Below are 20,304 nucleotides of genomic sequence, written 5' to 3'. Positions count from 1 at the left end.
CATGTTTTGCGATAAAAATTACCCTTTATCATGTACAGGGAGGGAAGGCTTCAACAGAAGTTCTGGCCCAAATTAAAAGTTGAGCTATAAAACAAGTACATACAGTGATGTTGGGAGTAGAAGGACTAAAATTTAGAAAAATATTTTAGTCTTGTTTTTGTATATTTTGTTTTTCAAAACAGTATCAGATCCACTCTGCAGCAAGTTAGCTTGATAGTTTAACACAATCGTTGATGCCTACTAACAGAATTTTCTTTTTTCACAGCCACGCAGCTCCTCTTATTACTTATCTATGAATGCCACTCCCCTAACATTGAAATGTAAGCTTTGAAGAGTTTTCTTCCTTAAATCATTACTGCCTTTTTTTTGAATTCTCAAAAATGAACAAAACCAATAAGAATATTCCCTACATTGTTTCTGAAACGTTTTCCTGAAATTCCACTTGAACTTTGTTAACCAAGATTTATAATCTTTTCCAAGTAGTTTGGTTTAAAAGCATGCTGACTTACACCAAGATGATCGTGCTCTAGCTTTCGTTTCCCAATTTCCTTACTTGCTACTGCTTTTGCTCGAGCAAGTTCTTCTCCGTATTTTAATGCCAGAGCTTTTTTCACTGTGACTCGCTGCTGAACTTTATGTATCTGAAAAAATAAAAATAAAAACTAAATACTACAGCAAGATGCAAATTTACAGATATGATCACATAATAAAATATAATTACATGGAATTAATGAGATATAATATAACTAGGTGGGAATTAGTAAGTAATTCCAAGAAAAGTCTACTGGCACCAAAAATCAGGCATCCCATTTTAAGATTTCCAACTCTAGGAAACAAGCATTTCAGAGTGCCAATTACATGTTCCTGAAGCCTCTTGAGAAATGCCTTGTTAGCATTCAAGATCTTCTCTGTTGCTTGTAGCTGTTCAGCCAGTTTGCTAATTTTATTCTCAGCAATTCGAACATTCTCTCTCTTCTTGGCCTGTTGTTGCAATAAATTTTTCAAGACAGACTCATCCTTTATCAACAGCATTCTGAAATAAAAAAGGAATGAACACATTTTTTTCCAAAGGCAAACTACTTAGGGCAATTGCTGCTCCTCCAAAACCCCAGTTATTTAAGAAGATAGCTCTCCTAAGTCACAAGAAGACTACAAATTAAGCCTCTCCAAACAGTCCTAATATTCAGAAGACAGTAAATACTGTCAATATATACAGCACATTTCAGCATCCCAAGTTCAGCATCTAAGTATAATGCAGAAAAAAACATTCTAGTTACAAGGACAGGGGAAGGTAAGCAAATGCTCTGTCTTTAAGACTGTTTTTAATAGAATGACAACCAAAACACACATTCTTGCTTTCTGTTAAGTAACAACCTACTTCCATCTTGGGCACATACACACACTTCCAGATTACAAGCCATAATGTTATGGCACAGCAACAGAGTAGACAAATTACAAAAAGCTATGCATCAAGGGAAGATAAACACTTAGATGGGTGTGGATAAAGAGAGGATGGAAGATTATTTTTCAGTTGATGACTGATCGCAACCTAGTTTGTTCACAAGACCATACAGAAATAATCAAGTGGAAAAAGAAGCTGAGAAGAGGATGCAAAGCACTTCTACTTCCAATTACTTTGTAATTTGAAATTAAGGTGAGAAACATGGAAGAGGCATGCCAGAAGAGAAAAGCCATATTAGGTGGCACAAATCATAATCTTGTCACTGAACATAAATACAGCTGAAAACACTTAGCATGACAAATCATACATAAAAGTTATCAAACACCTCTCTGGCAATACAACACAATTCCTTTTGCACAGCAATACAATTAAAGGCTGATAGTTCCAAGACAACAGGAAAAATCATTCCTTGCTCTTTAAATGCTACACATTTGAAAATATTTTCTCTTGATCCTGTTAAGCAAAAGGTAGGACTTAGGACAGTAAAATGCATACCTGTTTTTCTTCAGCTTTGCTTCTGCTTCTGTGACTTGTTTGGTCACTACTGCTATTCTCCCAATTCCATCAACTTCACCATCTGAATTTGCAGGGGACGAATTGTTCTTCACTGGATCAGACTTAATTAAGCGCTGTTTCTCACGACTGAAACGTCAAAAACAAAGCTGTTCAGTAGCCTCAACAATCATTTTCATGTGTACACCCATGAGTTTTTAAATTTTTGGAAATAGTAGCAGGACAAGATTTCAAGTTAAAAGAAAAAGTACTTTCCATAACTGCAATCAGTACTCTTAAGTCAGTTCAAATCCCAGGATTTTCTTTAGACCTCTATGTAGTCTTACCAAAAAACTGCATGGGGGGAAAAACCAGAAGGTGATGGCAAGGTTTTTAAACCCAGATCTTCCTTCAGGTTACAAAAGTAGACTAGTTAGCAAAGGGCTACAAATAAAACACATTTTACATTAACAATTAAACTAAGATTACCTGGCAATCTCTTCTTTCAGAAGTCTGTATTCTATTTTCTTATCTTCTGGCAGAGCCTCTGGAGTTCTCATTGGATCATTCTCTTTTTCTGATTTTGGAGGGGCTTTGATTTTTGATGCCTGTTACAATTAGACTCAAGTCAGTACCAGTCATGCTAGATACAGCTATCAAATAGTATTTATAAGAGGAATTTCAGCACTAACACAGCTGTTCAAGGCTAGTAAGATCTTTTAAGCCACTATGTTTTTGCCTAACAATGCACTGAATTTTAATTGAAAAAAATCAAACCAAAATATATTCCAAGTTCTATCCTCAGGACGGCATCTTCAACAAAAAAATTTTATTAGCTTGTGCAATCCAAATTACAATGTAGTTCTCCAGATGGGACTCTTACCCTCTTCTGATGCAATTCAGTATTTCTTGACTGAATTCTAAAGTTTAAATTCCATATATAAGGAAGAATAATCAAAGTTTTTAAAATTTTGACATTATTTACCTCAACATTTCTCCTTGCTTCTTTTATCATAGATTCTAGTCCTCCAAACACACTGCTAGTTGAGTTAGAGGGCTCTCCATCAGACTCACTGTCATCTGAGTCATTTAATGTAACGACAACGGACTTGTGTTTTGGAAGCTGTGGTGAGAATGCAAAAAGTTTTACAGTAAGTTAGAGACACAGGTATAATGGAAGACATACTTACAATAAGAGAAAAAGAAGGTTAACTCCTTTTGTTACCACACACATCAATCCCACATTGTAAGAAAAAAATAAGCATTTGTACATCTCCACAAGACAGTAATATTACACATAGTCTTGATATTGTAACATGAAAGTTACTCCAACATTTTCAACCGACTCCCAAGTATCTGCAGCATATTTATTGGTTCATGGTCAGAGCATACAAATCTCAAACATCTAACTACTATACTTGATTAATTCATTTAATTGCAATTAAAATTATCATCTGTCATTTGCAAGGAAATTTTTAAGTAACTGAGAGGTAACAGCCAATCAAATCTGCATTAGAATTGGTGTGGCAGACACGCCAAAACTCCCTCATCTTTCTGCTACACAGCTGAGATGTCTCTTGTCCCACAGTTGTACTTAGTTGGTCTTGCAGTGAGCTGCTCAGGCAGTTTAATTGGAGAACACCATCAGAACGTAATGAATAGATGAAATCATGATTAATCACCTTTTGCCAACACAAATTTAAAAAGCTCACTGAAGATCAGGTGACTGCCAATTCCAGCACAAAGGAAAATGCAGAAACAAGCAGACAACCAAGATTAACCTCAAATGCTCTGGAGTTACAGCTTAGAAAAAAGTAACTTTTTTCACATTTCCAGGACTGCTCTTCTGATCTCCCGCTGTAGATCTGGACAACTATAGCTATACATTACCCTTCATCTCAGAACAGAACCTTGTCAAAACTCCAGGTGTTTTTAAAGCATTAACCCCATTAAAAAGCCACCATTTTTTAAAATGAAAAATACTCAAATTTCCACAACCAGTTCTTTTTGATACTCTAGGCAATTCTCAAGATATGGGTTTTATCTACTACTGCTGAACATACTCCAGCTGCATCAATTTCTCACCACAACAGGATAGGCAGGTGAAGTTCCAGTTTATGTAGGTGCATAAACACTCCTCACAAACACTCTCTTCCAGCCACACTCACAGACATGCTAACTGATGTACACACTATTCACTGAAAAAATTCAACAACTCCTAGAAGGAAAATTACTTTTTCGCCACAGAAGTTAGTTTTCTCACCAATTTAGCATATTAAGTATGTTCAGCAATGGGACTGATGCTCCAGACCCCCTTTAAAGGAAGGAAGACACCAACTGGCCAAGTGCAGGAGGAAAAGCAAGACTACTTCTGTTTTGGCAGTGGTGTCTGTGCTAGTCTGGATAAGAAAATAATTGAACTAGATTTACAATCTTAGTTCACTGTATGATGGCATATCTTGACGCTCTCTTTAGCTATAAATTCTTGCCTCAAAGTCTTTCTAGAAGAGCGTATGGATTGTCAAGGTGACTAATAATTCAAATGCTTAACTGAAGCTTCACTCTTCTGTGCTGTCTCACTAGAAAATCTAAGTCTGCTCTTCAGTTAAACTGAGCTCAGTTTCAACTCATAGCCTTATTAGTAGGAAGCAGCAGTATTTCCTTACTGTGATCACAGCTCGTGGAAGCCTTGGTACTCTAACAAACTTTGTACTTTGCACCCGTGGCTGAGACACAGTATTAATACTGACAGCAGACAGATTACTTCTTGGCACAGGCTGCAAGTTGTCTGGAACAGGAGGGGAAGGTGGACCACTGTTACTTGATGTTTCCTAAAAAAAAAGAGAACAAATTATGGTCTTAAAAATGCACATTATACATAGCTGCTTTCAAAAGCATCAGTATAAATGAGACTGTTTCATACATGTCTTGGAACATGAAAAGGTGATGTAGCCAGACTACTGAAATGTACTAGACAAATATTGCAATTCTGCAGTAATATCAAAAAGGCACGCAAGAGTAGGCCAGTTATTCACAGGTCAACTGCCAAAGATTCTTTAAGAAAGGTCAAAACTAATATTTTTTCCAAAACCACAAGCTTAGCTTCTCACTCCAAGAGAAACCCTCAAAACAACAACAAAAAGTAGTGAACCTCTTCCAACATCTTCTCCTAAGATGTTGAAACAAAGTTACTAGTCTTACTTTCTAAATGAAAAGTTCAAAAGTAATAAACATTTTCTGGCAGAAAACCCCCATTCCTTTGACTTACTCCATTTTCAGTACCTTGAAGTTTCATAATTCCTTCAGAAATAACAAAAAGGTGCAATTTACAATTCCACAATGGTTTTTGTTGATTGTTAAGCCTCTAGAAATGCAGCGTAATACCCCTGATAAGCCTCACTCACAGCTGGTCACACTGAAATTTTGGTCAGGACTGCCATCTAGAGGCTTACATTCAAAAAACAATAAAGTACCTCAGCTCTGAAAGCACGCTTGTTGGCTAGAGACTTGAGTAACTCTTCCCTTAAGAGCATCTCCTCCTCCTCTTCCTCATCAGCAAAGGGAGGTTTTGGTGGCTGTTCCGGCTCTTCAGGGGGAAGAGGGGGAAGAGGTGGAGGTGGCTCAAGAGAAACACAAGGAATACCCTCCATGTAAAGATGGCTCAAAGATGGTACGGGCTGAGAAAAGAAAATAAAACAAAGGTTTGAAATGTGGAAATTACTACTCCTTTATGATTACTTAGCAGAGGTTGAGACTGAGATAATTCCACGATTTAGAAGTAATTTAAACTGTGTCCTTTTAATTAACATTCAAACTACACTTACATCCCTGTCAAAGGCTGTGATTGAACAGTAAGTTATTTCTCACAGAGGTTAATGGAAGAAACAGATTTAGATAGCAGAAGCTGTGGAGAAATACAAACTAAATGTAAGTGAGACTCTGAACCAGAGGTCATTTAGCCAGAGAAATATAGTTGACCAGCACTCTTTAAACAGTTTTATGGAAGTGTCTTAGCTAACACAATTACAATTTCCCTTAGTTGAAAGTTCAGAAGCTGTCATGAGAAGAAATGGTACCTTTCTATCGCTTTTCTGACAAGAGTAACAATCATTCACTGAAAAAAAAGGGTAATGAAAAAAACTGCACTAACTGAACTTCATGTGGACTCTTAGGTGAGAAAACAGAAAACACAGTCTAAAGCTGGAATGACTGATGAGCTGTATGTCTTGGCTTTTCCACCCTCTAGGTAACAGGTCAGAGATCAAGCCTATCTACCTACCTACGTGGCCTAGAGATAAGGGGCAAAGTTGCCTTGTGCTAATAGTTCCAATTCATTCTTTTTCCTTATGTGCTTTAGACAATTTTGTTTTTGTATGAAAAAGCACAGCTCTAGCAATGAAGTGAATTTCAATTCAATAGGGAAAACCTCCATTAACCAACAACAGCATCAGCCAAGAGGCAGCTGAAATAAAGACTTTAAAAAGCAACCACAAGTCTGAGAGATAGTTCAAGAGAATCATTAAACAGAGTATAGTACCCAAACCAGAATCTAAATTTCATCCTAGCTTTAGCATTAGAAATTGGATACAAAATGAGAATTATCAAGGTTACTTACTGGAATTGGAGGAGGTAGCGGCAAGGAAATTGGTGGTACTGGAGGTGGATAATATCCTCCTATTGGACACTCAAAGAAAGGAGGTTGAACTGGGGAAGAAGCTGTAATTAAAATACTGAATGTAAGATATCTGGCAGGTATTTATTAAACAACAACTCATGCTTTATGCTTCAACTGATCTAATGGAGCAGAAAGAGTAACATTTTTACAATGCACTAATTTCAAAGGCAACACCAAGCACAGCACAGTGCCTTTTTTTACATGTATGTGTATTTTTTTAAAAAGCATAGTTACATTTTCTTTTTCGGTTTTATATACAAAATGTAAGTACAGCCAACCAGTACTGCTAAGGTAATGCAGGCCTCAAACTGAATTTAAATTGCAAGAATTTACCTTCTCAAACAAGATATCTCAGTAGCCTGGTTACAAGCTACCAAAAACATAACACAACACAAGGTAGGACAGAAGCAGACCCAAAGCACTACTGATAAATTCTGAAACATTGAACAAGAAATTGAGATGCTTTATCAAGAGAGATTTGTGTAGTTTGTACATACAAAATAGCAGGTGCAGTATTTTAACAAAGTAATGCATAAGGAAGGCGGACAAGAAAGGAGGAAAAAGAAGTAAAAAAAAGAAAAAAGGGTGGAAGATGAAAGGCAAGAGAAAAAAGTATCCAATCAAGTACTATGCTTAATGAAGTTTTCTCAACTCTCCATATGTTGACATGGAACACAGAAACCCAACTACCTTAAATGCACCTCAGACTCAAGAGTCAATAAAGCATTTCGGCCTGCAGAGACTTCTGGAAGGTGTATGATCCAGCACAAGTGACCAAAGCAGGGCTGCCCCCAAAGTCAGGTTGTCAAGTTCCAGGTATATTTGACCATGGAGATTCCACAACATTTAAACCTGTGCTAGTGTTTTTGACTATCTTCTCTCTAAGCAGAATTTGTTTTGTTACAATTTAAGTGTTGCTACCTGTCCTTCTGCTGCCATTCGACAGATGAGTTTGGCTCTGTCCTGTCTGCAACTACCCACTAAGTAGTTGAAGACAGGAGCAAAATCCTTCCTTAGCCTTCTCAACACAAATGCAGCTTTCTCAGTCTCTTTCTGTAAGCCAAGTGTCTTGATGAACTTCATCAAAAACAAGCCTGAAACAGTTTTCCTTAGTCATAAAGGTCTTTTGCAAGGCTCATTGTAGAATGTCACTCTCTCCTACTGTGAAACCAGAAAACTGGCAATCTCATCAGTGATTAACAGGCTCCTCCAGACAGTGACCCACAACAGTCACAGTGCCACACACCAAGCTATAGCTTGCCTGTGACCCAAAGCCATACTGCCGACCCATTTGTCACTCAATGTCCACTGGGACCCCCAGGCCCTTTTTTTGCTGCTGTCTGTCCAGTCAACACCCTGCACAGCCAACTGGGAAGATACAAGCATAAACCTACAGTACTCCCATGAGAAAAATACACCCTGAAGAAAAAAAATCCCACTACAGCCGAGATGGAAAGAGTCAGTGTTAAGACAATTAGCTCACCTTAAAATGTTAGTTCTATAATGCAGACAGCTCAAAACACTTTCTTTCTAGAACAGTAGCTTATTTCCTACATTTTACCTATTTTTACCAACCAACATATAAGAAAACTGTAAGTCTTACCTGGTGAGTTAGTTTCACTGTCTGTATCCATAGCAACTTCATCATAATTATCATACTGATATATGCCTCCTGCACTCTCTGTAGATTGCTTATCCAAGGACCATCTCAAGTCTGTATCTGATGACTAAACACACAAAAATGTATTTTATTTACCAGGTCTTACATCATTATTTCAGAGTAAACTACTAAGAAATGAATTCTGAAAGAAGGCCCTTAGAATTTTTTCTTCTAATTGATTTATAAATACAATTTACTTATCTGTACAATAAGAAGAAACTGAATATTACTTTTAATCAAATCCGCTGCAGGTAGCAACTAGACAAATCCACAGGCAGTTTTAAAACTGTATCTCTTCCAGAATGATGGGGTGGGGGGTGTTATGATACATAGAAAAAAAATTTTAAATACCTTTTAGGTTATTATATTTCTGGTAAATGGACATGGTTATATATTTCTGAAGATTGCAAGTGAATTAAATGCTTTATTACTTCTGGTAATCTGCCATGACAACTAGCAAGAATGCTTGAATTACCCTTGCCAGAAACAACTCTCAGGTGAAGAATCTTTTTATTGTCCCAGAAGGAGCCACATGCCACACTGAGACAAACCCAGAGACAATCATAAATCAGATTGTTTTAAGATCTCCTAACACTGTATGGATGCCAATCAATGCTCAGGACTGAAAACATGCAGAACACCTAGGTATGACTTCTCAGACTCCGTAACTTGTATCTTTCAGAGGCATACAGAAGACATTTTGGTAGCTTCTAGAATATCAACTGTTTGCAGTCAAACATCTTTAGTCTCCATTTTCCACTCAGTATTAACATAACTATGACTCTTCTACAACATGACCTCAAACAGGGAGCCTCAATTCCCTTAGATGCTGTTTCTTCTCACAGCATTAGTGGCTCCAAGCACTTGAAGCATGCAGCAGCTCCAGTGGCTGCATTGCTTCCAGGCTGTAAGAATGAATGCCACAGAAACAGTAATTTTTTTCTGTAATGTACCAATGTTTTAGAGACAGGCATTAGTTACTCAAGTGCCTTTTGCTAATCTCAATATGAGAGAACAAGAACAGCCACGACAATAGCACAATGACCACTGCACTAACTCTATCACTTGATCAATTTGACACTATGTAAAGTAAAACTAATTATCTTTGGTCTTGGTGTATCTTATGTCTCAACAAAATAGATTAAATACTACATTGAAAAAATACTACAAAGCAACATTGACATTTTGAAAGAAGCAACTCACTGAAGTTGTATACACAGAAAAAGTCTAAAAATGTGGAGAAGAAAACCTTGAAATCTAAAAGAAAAAAGCCAAAGAAGTTTCACTAATTGGTAATTGTTAAATTACAGGCTGCTCTTTGATCACTATGTTCCAAATGTCTTTAGGAGAAAAATGTTTTATCATTGACTTGCAAAGGTACAACTCATAGAAAACTCATTTTCCAAATCCAAGAGGAATGTTTCTCTAGCATAGGATTAAAACACTGTAAACACTGCAGTACATTGAACTTTTCTTTCATTGCTATATTTTGATTATTCTAGGGGTGAGGGAAGCAGGGAGAAGAACAGGGGGATTCAGAAAGGATAGTGACATAAAACCAGGTGAAGAAAGACAAATCATTCATGAATCCTAAATGTAACACCAGAACACCATGTAAGAAATTTCTTACCCTGCTTCTTGATCTCCTCTTTCCTCCAACTAGCTTCATAAATCGATTGTACTGCTCTTCCTGATTTGAGAGGTCCCTAATTTTTCTTATTTCTTCTTCTCTCTTTCTTCTCTCCTCCTCTTCTTCTTGTTTCCTCTGGTCTTCCTCTTTCTGCCGCCTGTCTAGCTCCTTTTGCTGCTGCATCTTCTTTGAGGTCTTTGTCTGCTGCTTCCTCAAAGTTTGCTTGCCTTTAAATAAAGAAGTTTGTGATTAACACTATCTTACCTAATTGGTTCCACCTAAACCTAGATTCTTCAAGAGCTTTGAGTAAACGTGAGAGTTTAGAATGACTAAAGGCTCATTGCTCACATTTGCTTTTTTTTTAGGCCATGCCATTGACAGTCATTTCAGTAACATCAAACTTATTACCTGTAGTACTAGGTTTTTTTGTTGAATGTGCTTTTGTACTGGTTTTGATTTTCTGTGTTACACTTTTCGTTTTTGTTAATTTTTCCTTGCTTTCCTTCATCACCTGTTGTTCTTTTTGCTGCCATTTTTTACTAGCAGACTGAAGTGCAAGAAGCCTAAGTTGCAATTCAGACATCTCCTCCTCATCATCAAGCAGCTTCTTGAGAAGAAAACAGAAGAAAGGACAAGATAAAAAGTCAAGAAACATAATTTAGCAACTTTTTTCTTTGCAAGGTCTTTTGAAATCTTTCCCCAATATTTTTACTAAAAGAAAGCTCAAAATGGTGTAAGTTATTAAAAATTGACAGTTCCTATTACTGGAATGCTTCTGGACTGCCATTTGGAAAAAGCTATCAAGTACAATAATGCAATCATGCCTCATCTATTGAGGAATATTTTCTTACCTTTTCAGATGCAACATCTGAACTGCTAAGCTTTCGCACTGATGTTTGCTCTTTGTCTTCTGTACCTTCCAAGAGAAAAATACCATACTTTTGAACAAGCTGTTTCTCCTGAGACAGAGCTACATTAAAATGATACATGAATTTTAATCTACATACAACCATATTTTATCAGTATCACTGATACACAGTATAAAACAACAGCAGTGGTACATGCAAGATCACATGAACAAACATTCATATAAATTTGGCATGTCTGATAAAATCATGACTGCATAAGCCTAAGGCAAGACTTGTCATTTCTTAGTAAACCTATCTTAAGGTTCACATGTACTTTGTCAAGAAACAGAAAAACAGATTTGCAAACAAGGGGAAAAGAAGACTTCTTGTCATGTGTTTTATACCCCATCTCATATCAGCTGCTGTCCTGAGCATCTCATATTTCCCTGGCAGCTATTTTGAGTAACTGATCATTCTTTTGCAGAATTAAATATGAAGGCCCAAAGCTGCAGTAAGAACACACTTACTCCATTTCACAGCAAAGGCAAACAGAAAAAAGATATTGTGGAATGAATAGTGGAAACTAATAGTACAGCACTGTTTTTCCATAAATATTTAGGTGCTAAAATATTAATTTCTTAGACGTCACAAAATATATCCAATTTTCATAATGTACATATAAACACATACTGATATACAAATATTGATATACTATATTTTACACATGTATACATAACGCTGTACATATTGCAGTATTACATAATTTATTATAGCAAATAGTCAGTAATATAACTGGCTGAAAAAAGTTATGCATTTTTATATAACCATCCATGCTTATAAGCATCAAAGGAAAAACTTCAGAGAAAGAGCAATATAGCAAAAGAACTCCAAGCTTCTCTAAATTTTCTTTCTTCAAAGGAAGATTCCTTCCCATTATTCAAAATGGTGAAAAATAAATTCCAATTCTGTACAGCTTTAACCTTTCCTAGCATTTCATAAAAACTACATTCAGAAAGGCACTGTTTAAAGTACAGCAATATCTTATACGTAAACAAAAATGAAACTTAAGAAATGCAGGTCTTCCTCTTTGCACAAGCATGCATTTTTTAAAAATGCACTTACAAAAAAAAAAAAGAAGAGTAATATCTAATACCCATATGAACTATAGAAAAACTTTTAAGAAGTTAGTATAGTTATGTGAAGTTCCTAACCATCCACTTCACAGGATGAAAGTAGGAAGACAGATAGTACAGTAGGTTTTTTTATGCAAGCACACGAAGGGACATTCTATACAAGTACAAATGCTCTTTCAAACCAGAAGGGGACAACATGGACACAACAGGCTAATGCACAACACGGGAAGTAAAGTAGAGAATATTGTCAAGCCTGTCAGAGCACCTGAACCACAAGGTTCAGAGAACCACAGAAAATTAATATGACAGACTGAAACTTTCCTAAGTTTTACGACAATTTCCTCAATTTTTGCAAGCCTGCAGAAACACCTAGTACAGTATTTAAAAAAACATAAAATGTGAAAACCAAATTTTGCTTATTTCCCAATACATGTAGGAGGTATTGTGGCAGTAAAGAGATTAATGTAGCATATATTCACTTAATGCACATGAATCTGCAATAACTCCAATTAGCTGATTTTTTCTTTGGAAGCCTGCCTTACGTTGTCATAATCATACATAATCTGTCTGCTTTCAGATCATTCATATATCATAGATTTGAATATCATGCAAAAATTAAATGCTTTTAATTTGCGTATTACGGCATCTATTTTTCACTATCATATCAACTGCATTATCAATTTTTTAAGTTTGGAAACTGGATTTTTGAGACTATTTTGCTTTTTAAACAGCTTTTTTACTCCTGTCCTGCTATGTACTCTTCCCACAGACTATTAGTTTTTCTTTTATTACCAAAATCAGTTTTATTCATGTGTGTCAATAAAATCTGTATGACCTCTTAAAGAACACCAAAAAACACTATTATTAATGGGAAACACACAAGGGGGAGAAACTACCCAGAATGAGGTGGTTTGACTAATAATTATCAGTTTTCTCTTTTGTTTTCTTTACAAGACCTGTCTTGTTTCTGAAGTCATACAAAAATCATTCTGACTTTTAGTGCTCCTAGTCCTACCTTTCTTCATATTCCATATTCCTGCCAATTACTCACCTGCATTCTTAATCAATCCATTAACTACTTTGTCTCTTCCCACTCAAACTGACAGTTTACACACACTGGCAAATTAGTGAACACCAGATGACAAGTGATAGCCCCAAGCACCACCCTCAGCCACAGCAATCACTTACTAGAACGACATGCAGCCTTTAGAGTAGGAAGCTTATGTCAGCTGCCTTATTTTGCTGCAGACTTAGAAGTAAGCTCAAGTGCTCTTAGTACAGGCCAGGTGGACATGATCACTTGTTTTCAGTAACTGGCTAATGCAGCTCAGCAATTATCCTTTTTAGTCAGCAGCCCAGAACTATCTTAGACAAGACATTAATATTCTACCCTTGGGCTTCATTTTGTCTACAAATCCTTTCCATTTCTGGCCTATGATTTCTTGACTACTTGTGAATACCAACAATGATCAAAGTAATTCTTGTGAGAATATCTTACAGTGTTAATAACACCAAGGTTGTGGGTTTGATCCCCGTGTGGGACATTAACTTTTAAGAGTCAGACTTGATGATCCTTGCCTTCCAACTCAGAATACTCCATGATCCTCATCTTACACTTAAGCTAACACAAAAAGGTGAAATGCAGAAAAAGGGGTCTCTAAATGGTCTCTTTTCAGCTAAAAAAACCCACATTTTGCTTCTGCAGAAAAGAAACAAGGCAAAAGCAGAAGTAAAACTTTCAGTAGACAGTCAATGATTTCTGCTGTGAGCAGCAATTAAAACCTTCAAGTCTTGTCCTCATGCTTTCTGCCAAACAATTAAAGAAAACTCATTGTTTAAAATACAAATCCAAAGTAAAACATGCTTCCAAACATGTTTATGTAATTCAATGAATTAAAAGACAATGAATTAAAAGAGTTAAGTACATTAAATCTTTAACTTGTAACTTCTAACATTTTAATTAAAAGTTTTCCCCAACAACTAATAAATACAATAGGTAACACTGATGCCTTAAGTTTTTAGCTTTCATATTTTTCAGATTCTGTACTGCCTTAGTGTGCAACTGCGAACTTCATATAAAGTGTTAGCAAGTTGTCGTCACAGTTCAGTTAGACAAAACAATCCTTTTCCAGCCTGAGAACCAAGGACACCATTGCAGCTTCAGGCCCAAAAAGTGTAAACAACGGCAAATTGAGGAGAGCAATCTGGGAGGATGGGGCTTCAAAATCTGAAGCTGTAATTGGACAATTAACCCCAAGTCATAAATGGACCAAAAATAAAACTGTTAACACTTGGGACCAAGTGTCCATCTTAGGTGGAGCCACAGCCTGGCTCTTGTACTGCCTAAAGTGCATCCTTTGAAGGCCTTTTTAATAAATACCTACTTTATTCCTTTAATACTGTCTAGCCTCTGTTCTAGGTAGCCTCACAAGGCATCAACAGCTAAAATAACTTTACAAGTATTTCTTTACCTTGGCCAGATTCTGTTGCTTCAGATTTTTGCGAGGACTGCTTCATTCCTTCTTTGCCTTTTTTCAATCTGCTCCTCTCAGCTGGAGTAGGCAGTTTTTGTCTGAGAGGTTTCAGTTCAAATGCCTGAAAGCCCATAACCGGATTTTTCTCCTCAGGAGGTCCTTCTTTTACAGAGTCCGTTTTAATACTGTCATTTTCTACAGTTTTTTGGTCCTCAGTGTCCACTGTTTTTTCACCATCTTGTTTTTCATTTTCTTCCCTGTTGCTCAAAGCCAGTCTTTCATCTTTATTAATGTGTTCAAGTTCTAATTGTATCTGCTTATACTTCAAGAGCAGATCCTCAAAACTTTCTTCCACAGAGCTTTCATTTTTAGAAGAGTGGTTCTGCTTTCTAGATGGGGACCTTCCAAAAGTTTTAGCTGAAATACGGGTCAAGAAATTCAAGACAAGGACTTGTATAATCTTAAAACAGTACCAATATTACCACTGAAGACCAATTAAGACAAATGTAACTTATGACCATTCTCACATATTTTACCTTAAGGCTAGTTTGAAAAATATTCTGAATTACAACCAGCATGCAAAAGCTGTAGCCATTATTACATACTGACAAACATTTTCTCAAACTGACAATTTCAAATATCCTACTTATGACAAGAAGCTCATGAATTGCTAAGAAGTCTCATCTCTTACTCACACCACCCTCCTGGAAACAAGGTATAATGTTGACATGGTTCTCTATCATGGAAAGTCAAACTTCCAGAATTCATAGTACTGAATTGCCATCTCACATTCTGAAAAAGACAGGTTAAATTCTTTCTTACTCATTTTAGACTTCCATAAAATGCCGCATCTAGCCAATACTAAGGCCATAGCACAATTACACACTGCAGTAAATACAGTTCAGCAAATCAGGTAAGGCAAAGAAGAATCAATGAACAACTAAAGGGAATAAAAAAAAGTAACAAAGACTTGAAACCAAAACATTCAGAAATGCTGAAGACAACTGACAATTACTAATTACTCAGAAAATTTTACTAATGAATGTTCAAGGCAAGCAGTGGAAATATTCTTAGGCACCCGCCATCCATAACAAAAGTTGCCACTATTTTGTCACTATCAACGCCTCTCACCTTAAGCTGACCCTCGAAAACGATCATGTAAAATAATCATGCTCAAGGGGAAATCTTTTAGGATACCAAGTCAGGTTTTACTCATTTGACTCACAGTATCAACCCCACTGCGCTAACAGCTGACTCACACACTCAGTTACACAAAACGCTTTTTGAACAACATCATCTCTTAAAACAATAAACAGAGTAAAACCAGAGGCTAAAATAGGTGTCCTCTGAATGCAGACATAGTGAATCCAAAGGAAAACATACTTGTCTTCTGCTCTCAACAAGAATTGACTACTTGGATGTTTCTCTGTGTTAAGTTCTAACATTACTATGAAGAATCTCTGTAAGTATCCTGCAAAAGCTACTTCCGTAATACCAGGAAATGTTTTGCTTTACAGTGCTTTCTCAACTGTCAGCACAAAAAGCAGAAATCAGCAAAGATAAACTACATAAAATCCAAAAAGCAATCAAAACAGTCTATAAATGTTTAAAATGCTAAAAGCTGTATGCAGTATAACACCAAATTATACAATAAGAATATCTGCTGAATTCCCTTCCAACACATATCTACTTCCAAAGAACCAGCTACGTTCGTAATTTCGTAAGTCACAAGGAATTTTGAAGCTAATAAGTCTAACTGCTATTTGCTATTGGAATACTTAAATAGCTTCCAAAGTCATCTGGAGATGGATAACAAGACAGTTTTGAGATTTTTTTTTTGTGCTCAAGATCATACAATTGCTAGAAGCTCCCACCAGAAATTCTGTGGTTCACATATGTCGAAAAAAGTTTTTTAGCGCTTCTACACATAGAATGCAAGACTCCATTAAGTGCTGTGAAAGGCAGACAAGCATGTACAAATTGAAACAACTGTGCTTCAACCAACTCAAGAGAAACTTCATCCAAGAACCAAAAAGAAGAAACTGGGAGTTAGAAATGAAGAAAAATGTACACTGCAAAGAATTCAAAATTCAATGGAAACAGGAAGTTCCATAACGGTTCTGTATTTCAGACTCAAATTCCACAATTCTCTATGCAAGAATTCCTGAAGAACTACTATATAACAGCTTAACATTAAAGTTGCCAAGAATTGAAAGGGAAAAGCCTAAAAAAAGCTAACATCCAAAAAGAGTAACAGGAATTCTTTAAGTGCTCTATCTTAAAGAATGTCCCTTATTCCACTAACATATATATCCCTATAAAACATGGTGCAAAGCACAAGTTCCAAGGATAAATCAAGTAAACAATCCCTGTCTTACCAGACTGTCATGGTTTACCCCCCTCAGCAACTTATTACCACACACTCTCACTCCTCCCTCCCTTCCATGGCGGGATGGGGAAAGAACTTGGAAAAGGGAAATGTGGGTTGAGGGAACATGGACTGATAAAAGAACAAGTTAATAACGAAAAGCAAGTAAAATAGTAATAATAATGAAAATGGAGATAACAAAAAGAATAACGCCCAAGGCAGGAGGGTGATACACAATACAACTGCTCACTACCCACTGAGAGATGCCCAGCCCAGCCCCAGGCAGCAAGCAGTGGCTCTCAGCTAGCTCCCCACAGTCTGTACACTGGGCATGGCATTCTGTGGGACACAACACCGCTCTGGCCAAGTCTGGGTCTCAGTTCTGCACACTACCAGCCTCTTGTGCTGCTCCTCACCGGCACAGCAGTCTCAGTTTTGCACACTACCAGCCTCTTGTGCTGCTCCTCACCGGCACAGCATGGGATGCTGGAAGTCCATGACTTAGTGCAGGCACTTCTCAGCCTAACACACTTCTCAGTGTATTATCAACATTATTCTCACATTACACCCAAAACACCACACTGTACCAGCTACTAAGAAGGCCAAAATCAGGACTCAAGACACTTAAAACATTTTATTTTCCAGAGGGAACTTCAGATACCATTCCAGGCCACAGGTCTCCTTGTACCAGTTGATATGAAAGTCTCCTCTGAAGTCACATGCCAATGAACTACAGTGGTACTCCAGTAATGTTACCAACATGGAGGTACCTTAGTATTGATTAATTCTCTAAAGTTGACTGTATTAGGTGGCAAGGAAGTTTAAAAAAACAGGAAGTAACTCATATTGAGGGAAAATCATGGATCTTCCTTAACTATATGATCCATAAACAATTGAATGGTCAATTACTAAAGAGCAAGAGTAACAGAACATCCTCCATCTACCAGGTTTCAACAGATGCTTAAATCTTAAGTGCCAAGAACAAGAACACTTCCATCATCATTTTCTACTTTTGGTTTGAAAATGGAATTATTCGTTTCGGAATCTCTTTTAATTAAAAGAGAGAAGGAGACTGCATCAGTCTCATTAAGAAACATTACAAGTTCTGTTTTGGACAATCTCCACATTTGTCCTGCTAAACTCCTTATACAGAAAGTAACTACCTCCAGGTACTCAGAGCAACACTACAAAGAGACTTGAAATCTATTTTCAGCATTAGAATTGTCTTACTGTGAAACCTTGGGCAAATCACATCTTCACTTGCCTCTCAGGATAAAACCCTTCAATGAAAGGCTCCAATGAAGCCTTCAATAATGCCATAACTTGAGATGAAATAAAATCATCTCTATTGCTAATTTACACATTCCATGTATATTTAAATAAATAAATATTAATGACATAAATAATAATCTTGTATCTAAAACAAGATTCAAGAGACCCAAGAAATCAACCCATGCAGTTGGTTCTAGCAAAAACACATCCTTTGACTATTGACATGAAGGACAACAGAACACTGTAAAATCCTGGAGAATAGGATTTAACCACTACCTCTCTTGCTCACTGCTTTTACACTCATCTTCATTTTCAGTAAGGCAACAATGCAGTCACATCAAGTAACCGAGGTGCCTCAAGCTACACTCAGCATCAGTTCTTTACTTCCTCTAGCAGAGAAGAAAAATTAGGCAAGCTTTTCCCACCACTTTTGCAATTCCTGCTCTGAAAAGCACAAAATATCGGAATTCTCATAATGAATCACCTAAACTCTTAAGAGAAATCAGTGGAGAATATCCTACAAGAAATGGTGGGTATGGCTTTCATCTGAATGCCCATACAAACTACAATTTGTGTGTGCAGATCCACTCCAGCTTAGCTAAAACTGACTAAAGCTAAACCTATGTGTAATAGCCTCTGAAGGGATGAAAGTGAAAATGAAAAAAACACTAGATCCTTCATTGTCCAATACAGTAAATTAACAAGCTTAGGGTTCTATCTTTACAATTGTGACATTAATTATACGTATTAAAATTGCCGCACCAAAGACTGACCCCACTTCACAATATTCGCACTTGGGGCTAGAAAAGCAGCCGCCCGAATCCAACCGACAAAAGCTTCCTTTCAGGCTATGCTTTTCCTTTTTCCCTACACCCGACGGATCGGCCAAGCCGCCAGCTAGGCCACGGCTGTAATCCGACTTCCCAGCAGCCTCTCCTTAAGCAGGGCCGGCTGCCCCGGCCAATCCCCAGGATTAGCTTTGGAGCTTCCCTCTCCGTTAGCGCTGCGGGAATCCCGCTGCCAGCGCGGAGAGAACCGCGTCCTTCTCACGGCCACGTAGCGCGGCGCGGCCCCACCCAGGCCCACCGCAGCAGCACGGGCCCCCCGCCCCGCTCACGTCCCAAGGATACATTTCCGAGGCGAGGGCTCCCTCCAGCCCTGGCTGCTGCTGAACCCGGCGCCGCCTCCCCCTCCGGGCGGCCTCCCGGGAGGGTTGCCCGGCCGATCGCTGCAGCCTCGGCTCCGGCCCCAGCGCCCACCGCCCCGGTAGGGCCGGCCTCGGAAGCGGAACCGATCCAGGGCGTTGTGGCTGCGCTCCCAGAAGGAGAGCCGGGGGCCCGTGTCGGAGTGCGAGCCCGGCGGCATCCGCGGCGCCGGCGGGTGGGAGCGGAACGAGTCCTTAGGCCGGTAGCCGCCGTGGCCGTGCACGTGTCCCGTGTCGGGCGGAGGCTGGTGCCGCGAGCGCGGGAAGGGCCGCCCGGGGGAGGACATGGAGCCGCTCCCATGGAGCCCGGGGGGCGGCCGGCGCCTCGAGTACGGCCTGCTACTGCTGCTGCTGCTACCGCCGCTACCGAGGCCGCCGGCATGCTCGGAGCCGCCGCCATAGGGCCCGAAGCCGTTGTTGTCATCGTCGCTGATCTCGCCATCCTCCAGCTCCCCTTCCTCCTTCGGGGAGAGCCCGCTGGGGTCGGGCGCGGCCGCCGCCTCCGCGGCCGCCATGGGCCCACGACAACGGTCTCGGCGCGCCCTGCGGCCCCTCGGCTGGCCCGCGCGGACTCTCGCGAGACCACGCCCCGTCCCTGGGAGGAGACAAAGCCGAGATGCGTAAGAGAAGAAACGGCTCCGGGCGACGCCCCTATTGCGGGGTATCCTGGGTAATGTAGTTCTCCACTCGGGGCGAGCCCGTGCAAAGCACGGCCGGGGGACGCCGGCGCCTCAACCAATCGCGCAGCGGCGGCGGGCGGCGAGCGCCAATGGGCGCGCGGCCCTCCATGTTGGTAGGGGAGCGGGTGGGGAGGAGGAGGCCGCCATCTTATCGAAGGGCATGGCGTTGCGTGGGAATGGAGCGGTGGCATGGCGGCGGGCTGCCGTGCCCTGCCCTGCCCTGCCCTGCCCTGCCCTCCGGCGCAGGATGATCAGTGGCAGCTTCCTTTAGCGCCGTCCAGGCTGCGGGGGCTTGTGCCTCCTGGGTGCTGATTGCGGGTGCTGGGTGCCATTTCTCTGTTGGTGCGGCCTGTGCCCTGCTGCTCTCCCCAACAGTGCACAGGCTGCTAGAGAAGGGAAAGCAGCG

General features: G+C 39.3%; 1 protein-coding gene across 3 annotated transcripts in view; it reads right to left on the bottom strand.

Moving 5' to 3' along the window:
* Window positions 1–19,769, bottom strand: part of ZFC3H1 (zinc finger C3H1-type containing) — a 41,746-nt gene extending 21,977 nt beyond the window's left edge. Inside the window, exons 1-14 of one of the 3 annotated variants that reach the window (XM_058022312.1) lie at window positions 19,145–19,769; window positions 14,372–14,791; window positions 10,771–10,835; window positions 10,328–10,526; window positions 9,920–10,146; window positions 8,233–8,356; window positions 6,570–6,670; window positions 5,428–5,631; window positions 4,621–4,785; window positions 2,940–3,077; window positions 2,444–2,562; window positions 1,958–2,104; window positions 859–1,033; window positions 510–641 (exon numbers count right to left, since the gene is read on the bottom strand). In XM_058022312.1, coding sequence (XP_057878295.1) covers window positions 510–641; window positions 859–1,033; window positions 1,958–2,104; window positions 2,444–2,562; window positions 2,940–3,077; window positions 4,621–4,785; window positions 5,428–5,631; window positions 6,570–6,670; window positions 8,233–8,356; window positions 9,920–10,146; window positions 10,328–10,526; window positions 10,771–10,835; window positions 14,372–14,791; window positions 19,145–19,733 — 2,805 coding nt within the window. In that variant the 5' untranslated portion in view covers window positions 19,734–19,769. The remainder of the gene's footprint in view (window positions 1–509; window positions 642–858; window positions 1,034–1,957; window positions 2,105–2,443; window positions 2,563–2,939; window positions 3,078–4,620; window positions 4,786–5,427; window positions 5,632–6,569; window positions 6,671–8,232; window positions 8,357–9,919; window positions 10,147–10,327; window positions 10,527–10,770; window positions 10,836–14,371; window positions 14,792–19,144) is intronic. The other 2 variants (XM_058022313.1, XM_058022314.1) reach the window with 2 other exon arrangements.
* Between the last annotated feature and the right edge of the window lie 535 nt (window positions 19,770–20,304).

Source organism: Melospiza georgiana, chromosome 4, assembly GCF_028018845.1.
Source record: "Melospiza georgiana isolate bMelGeo1 chromosome 4, bMelGeo1.pri, whole genome shotgun sequence".
In the NCBI taxonomy this organism is placed as follows: Eukaryota; Metazoa; Chordata; class Aves; order Passeriformes; family Passerellidae; genus Melospiza; species Melospiza georgiana.
The sequence above is the reverse complement of the archived record's forward strand: the minus strand, read 5'-3'. Positions and strand labels throughout refer to the sequence as shown.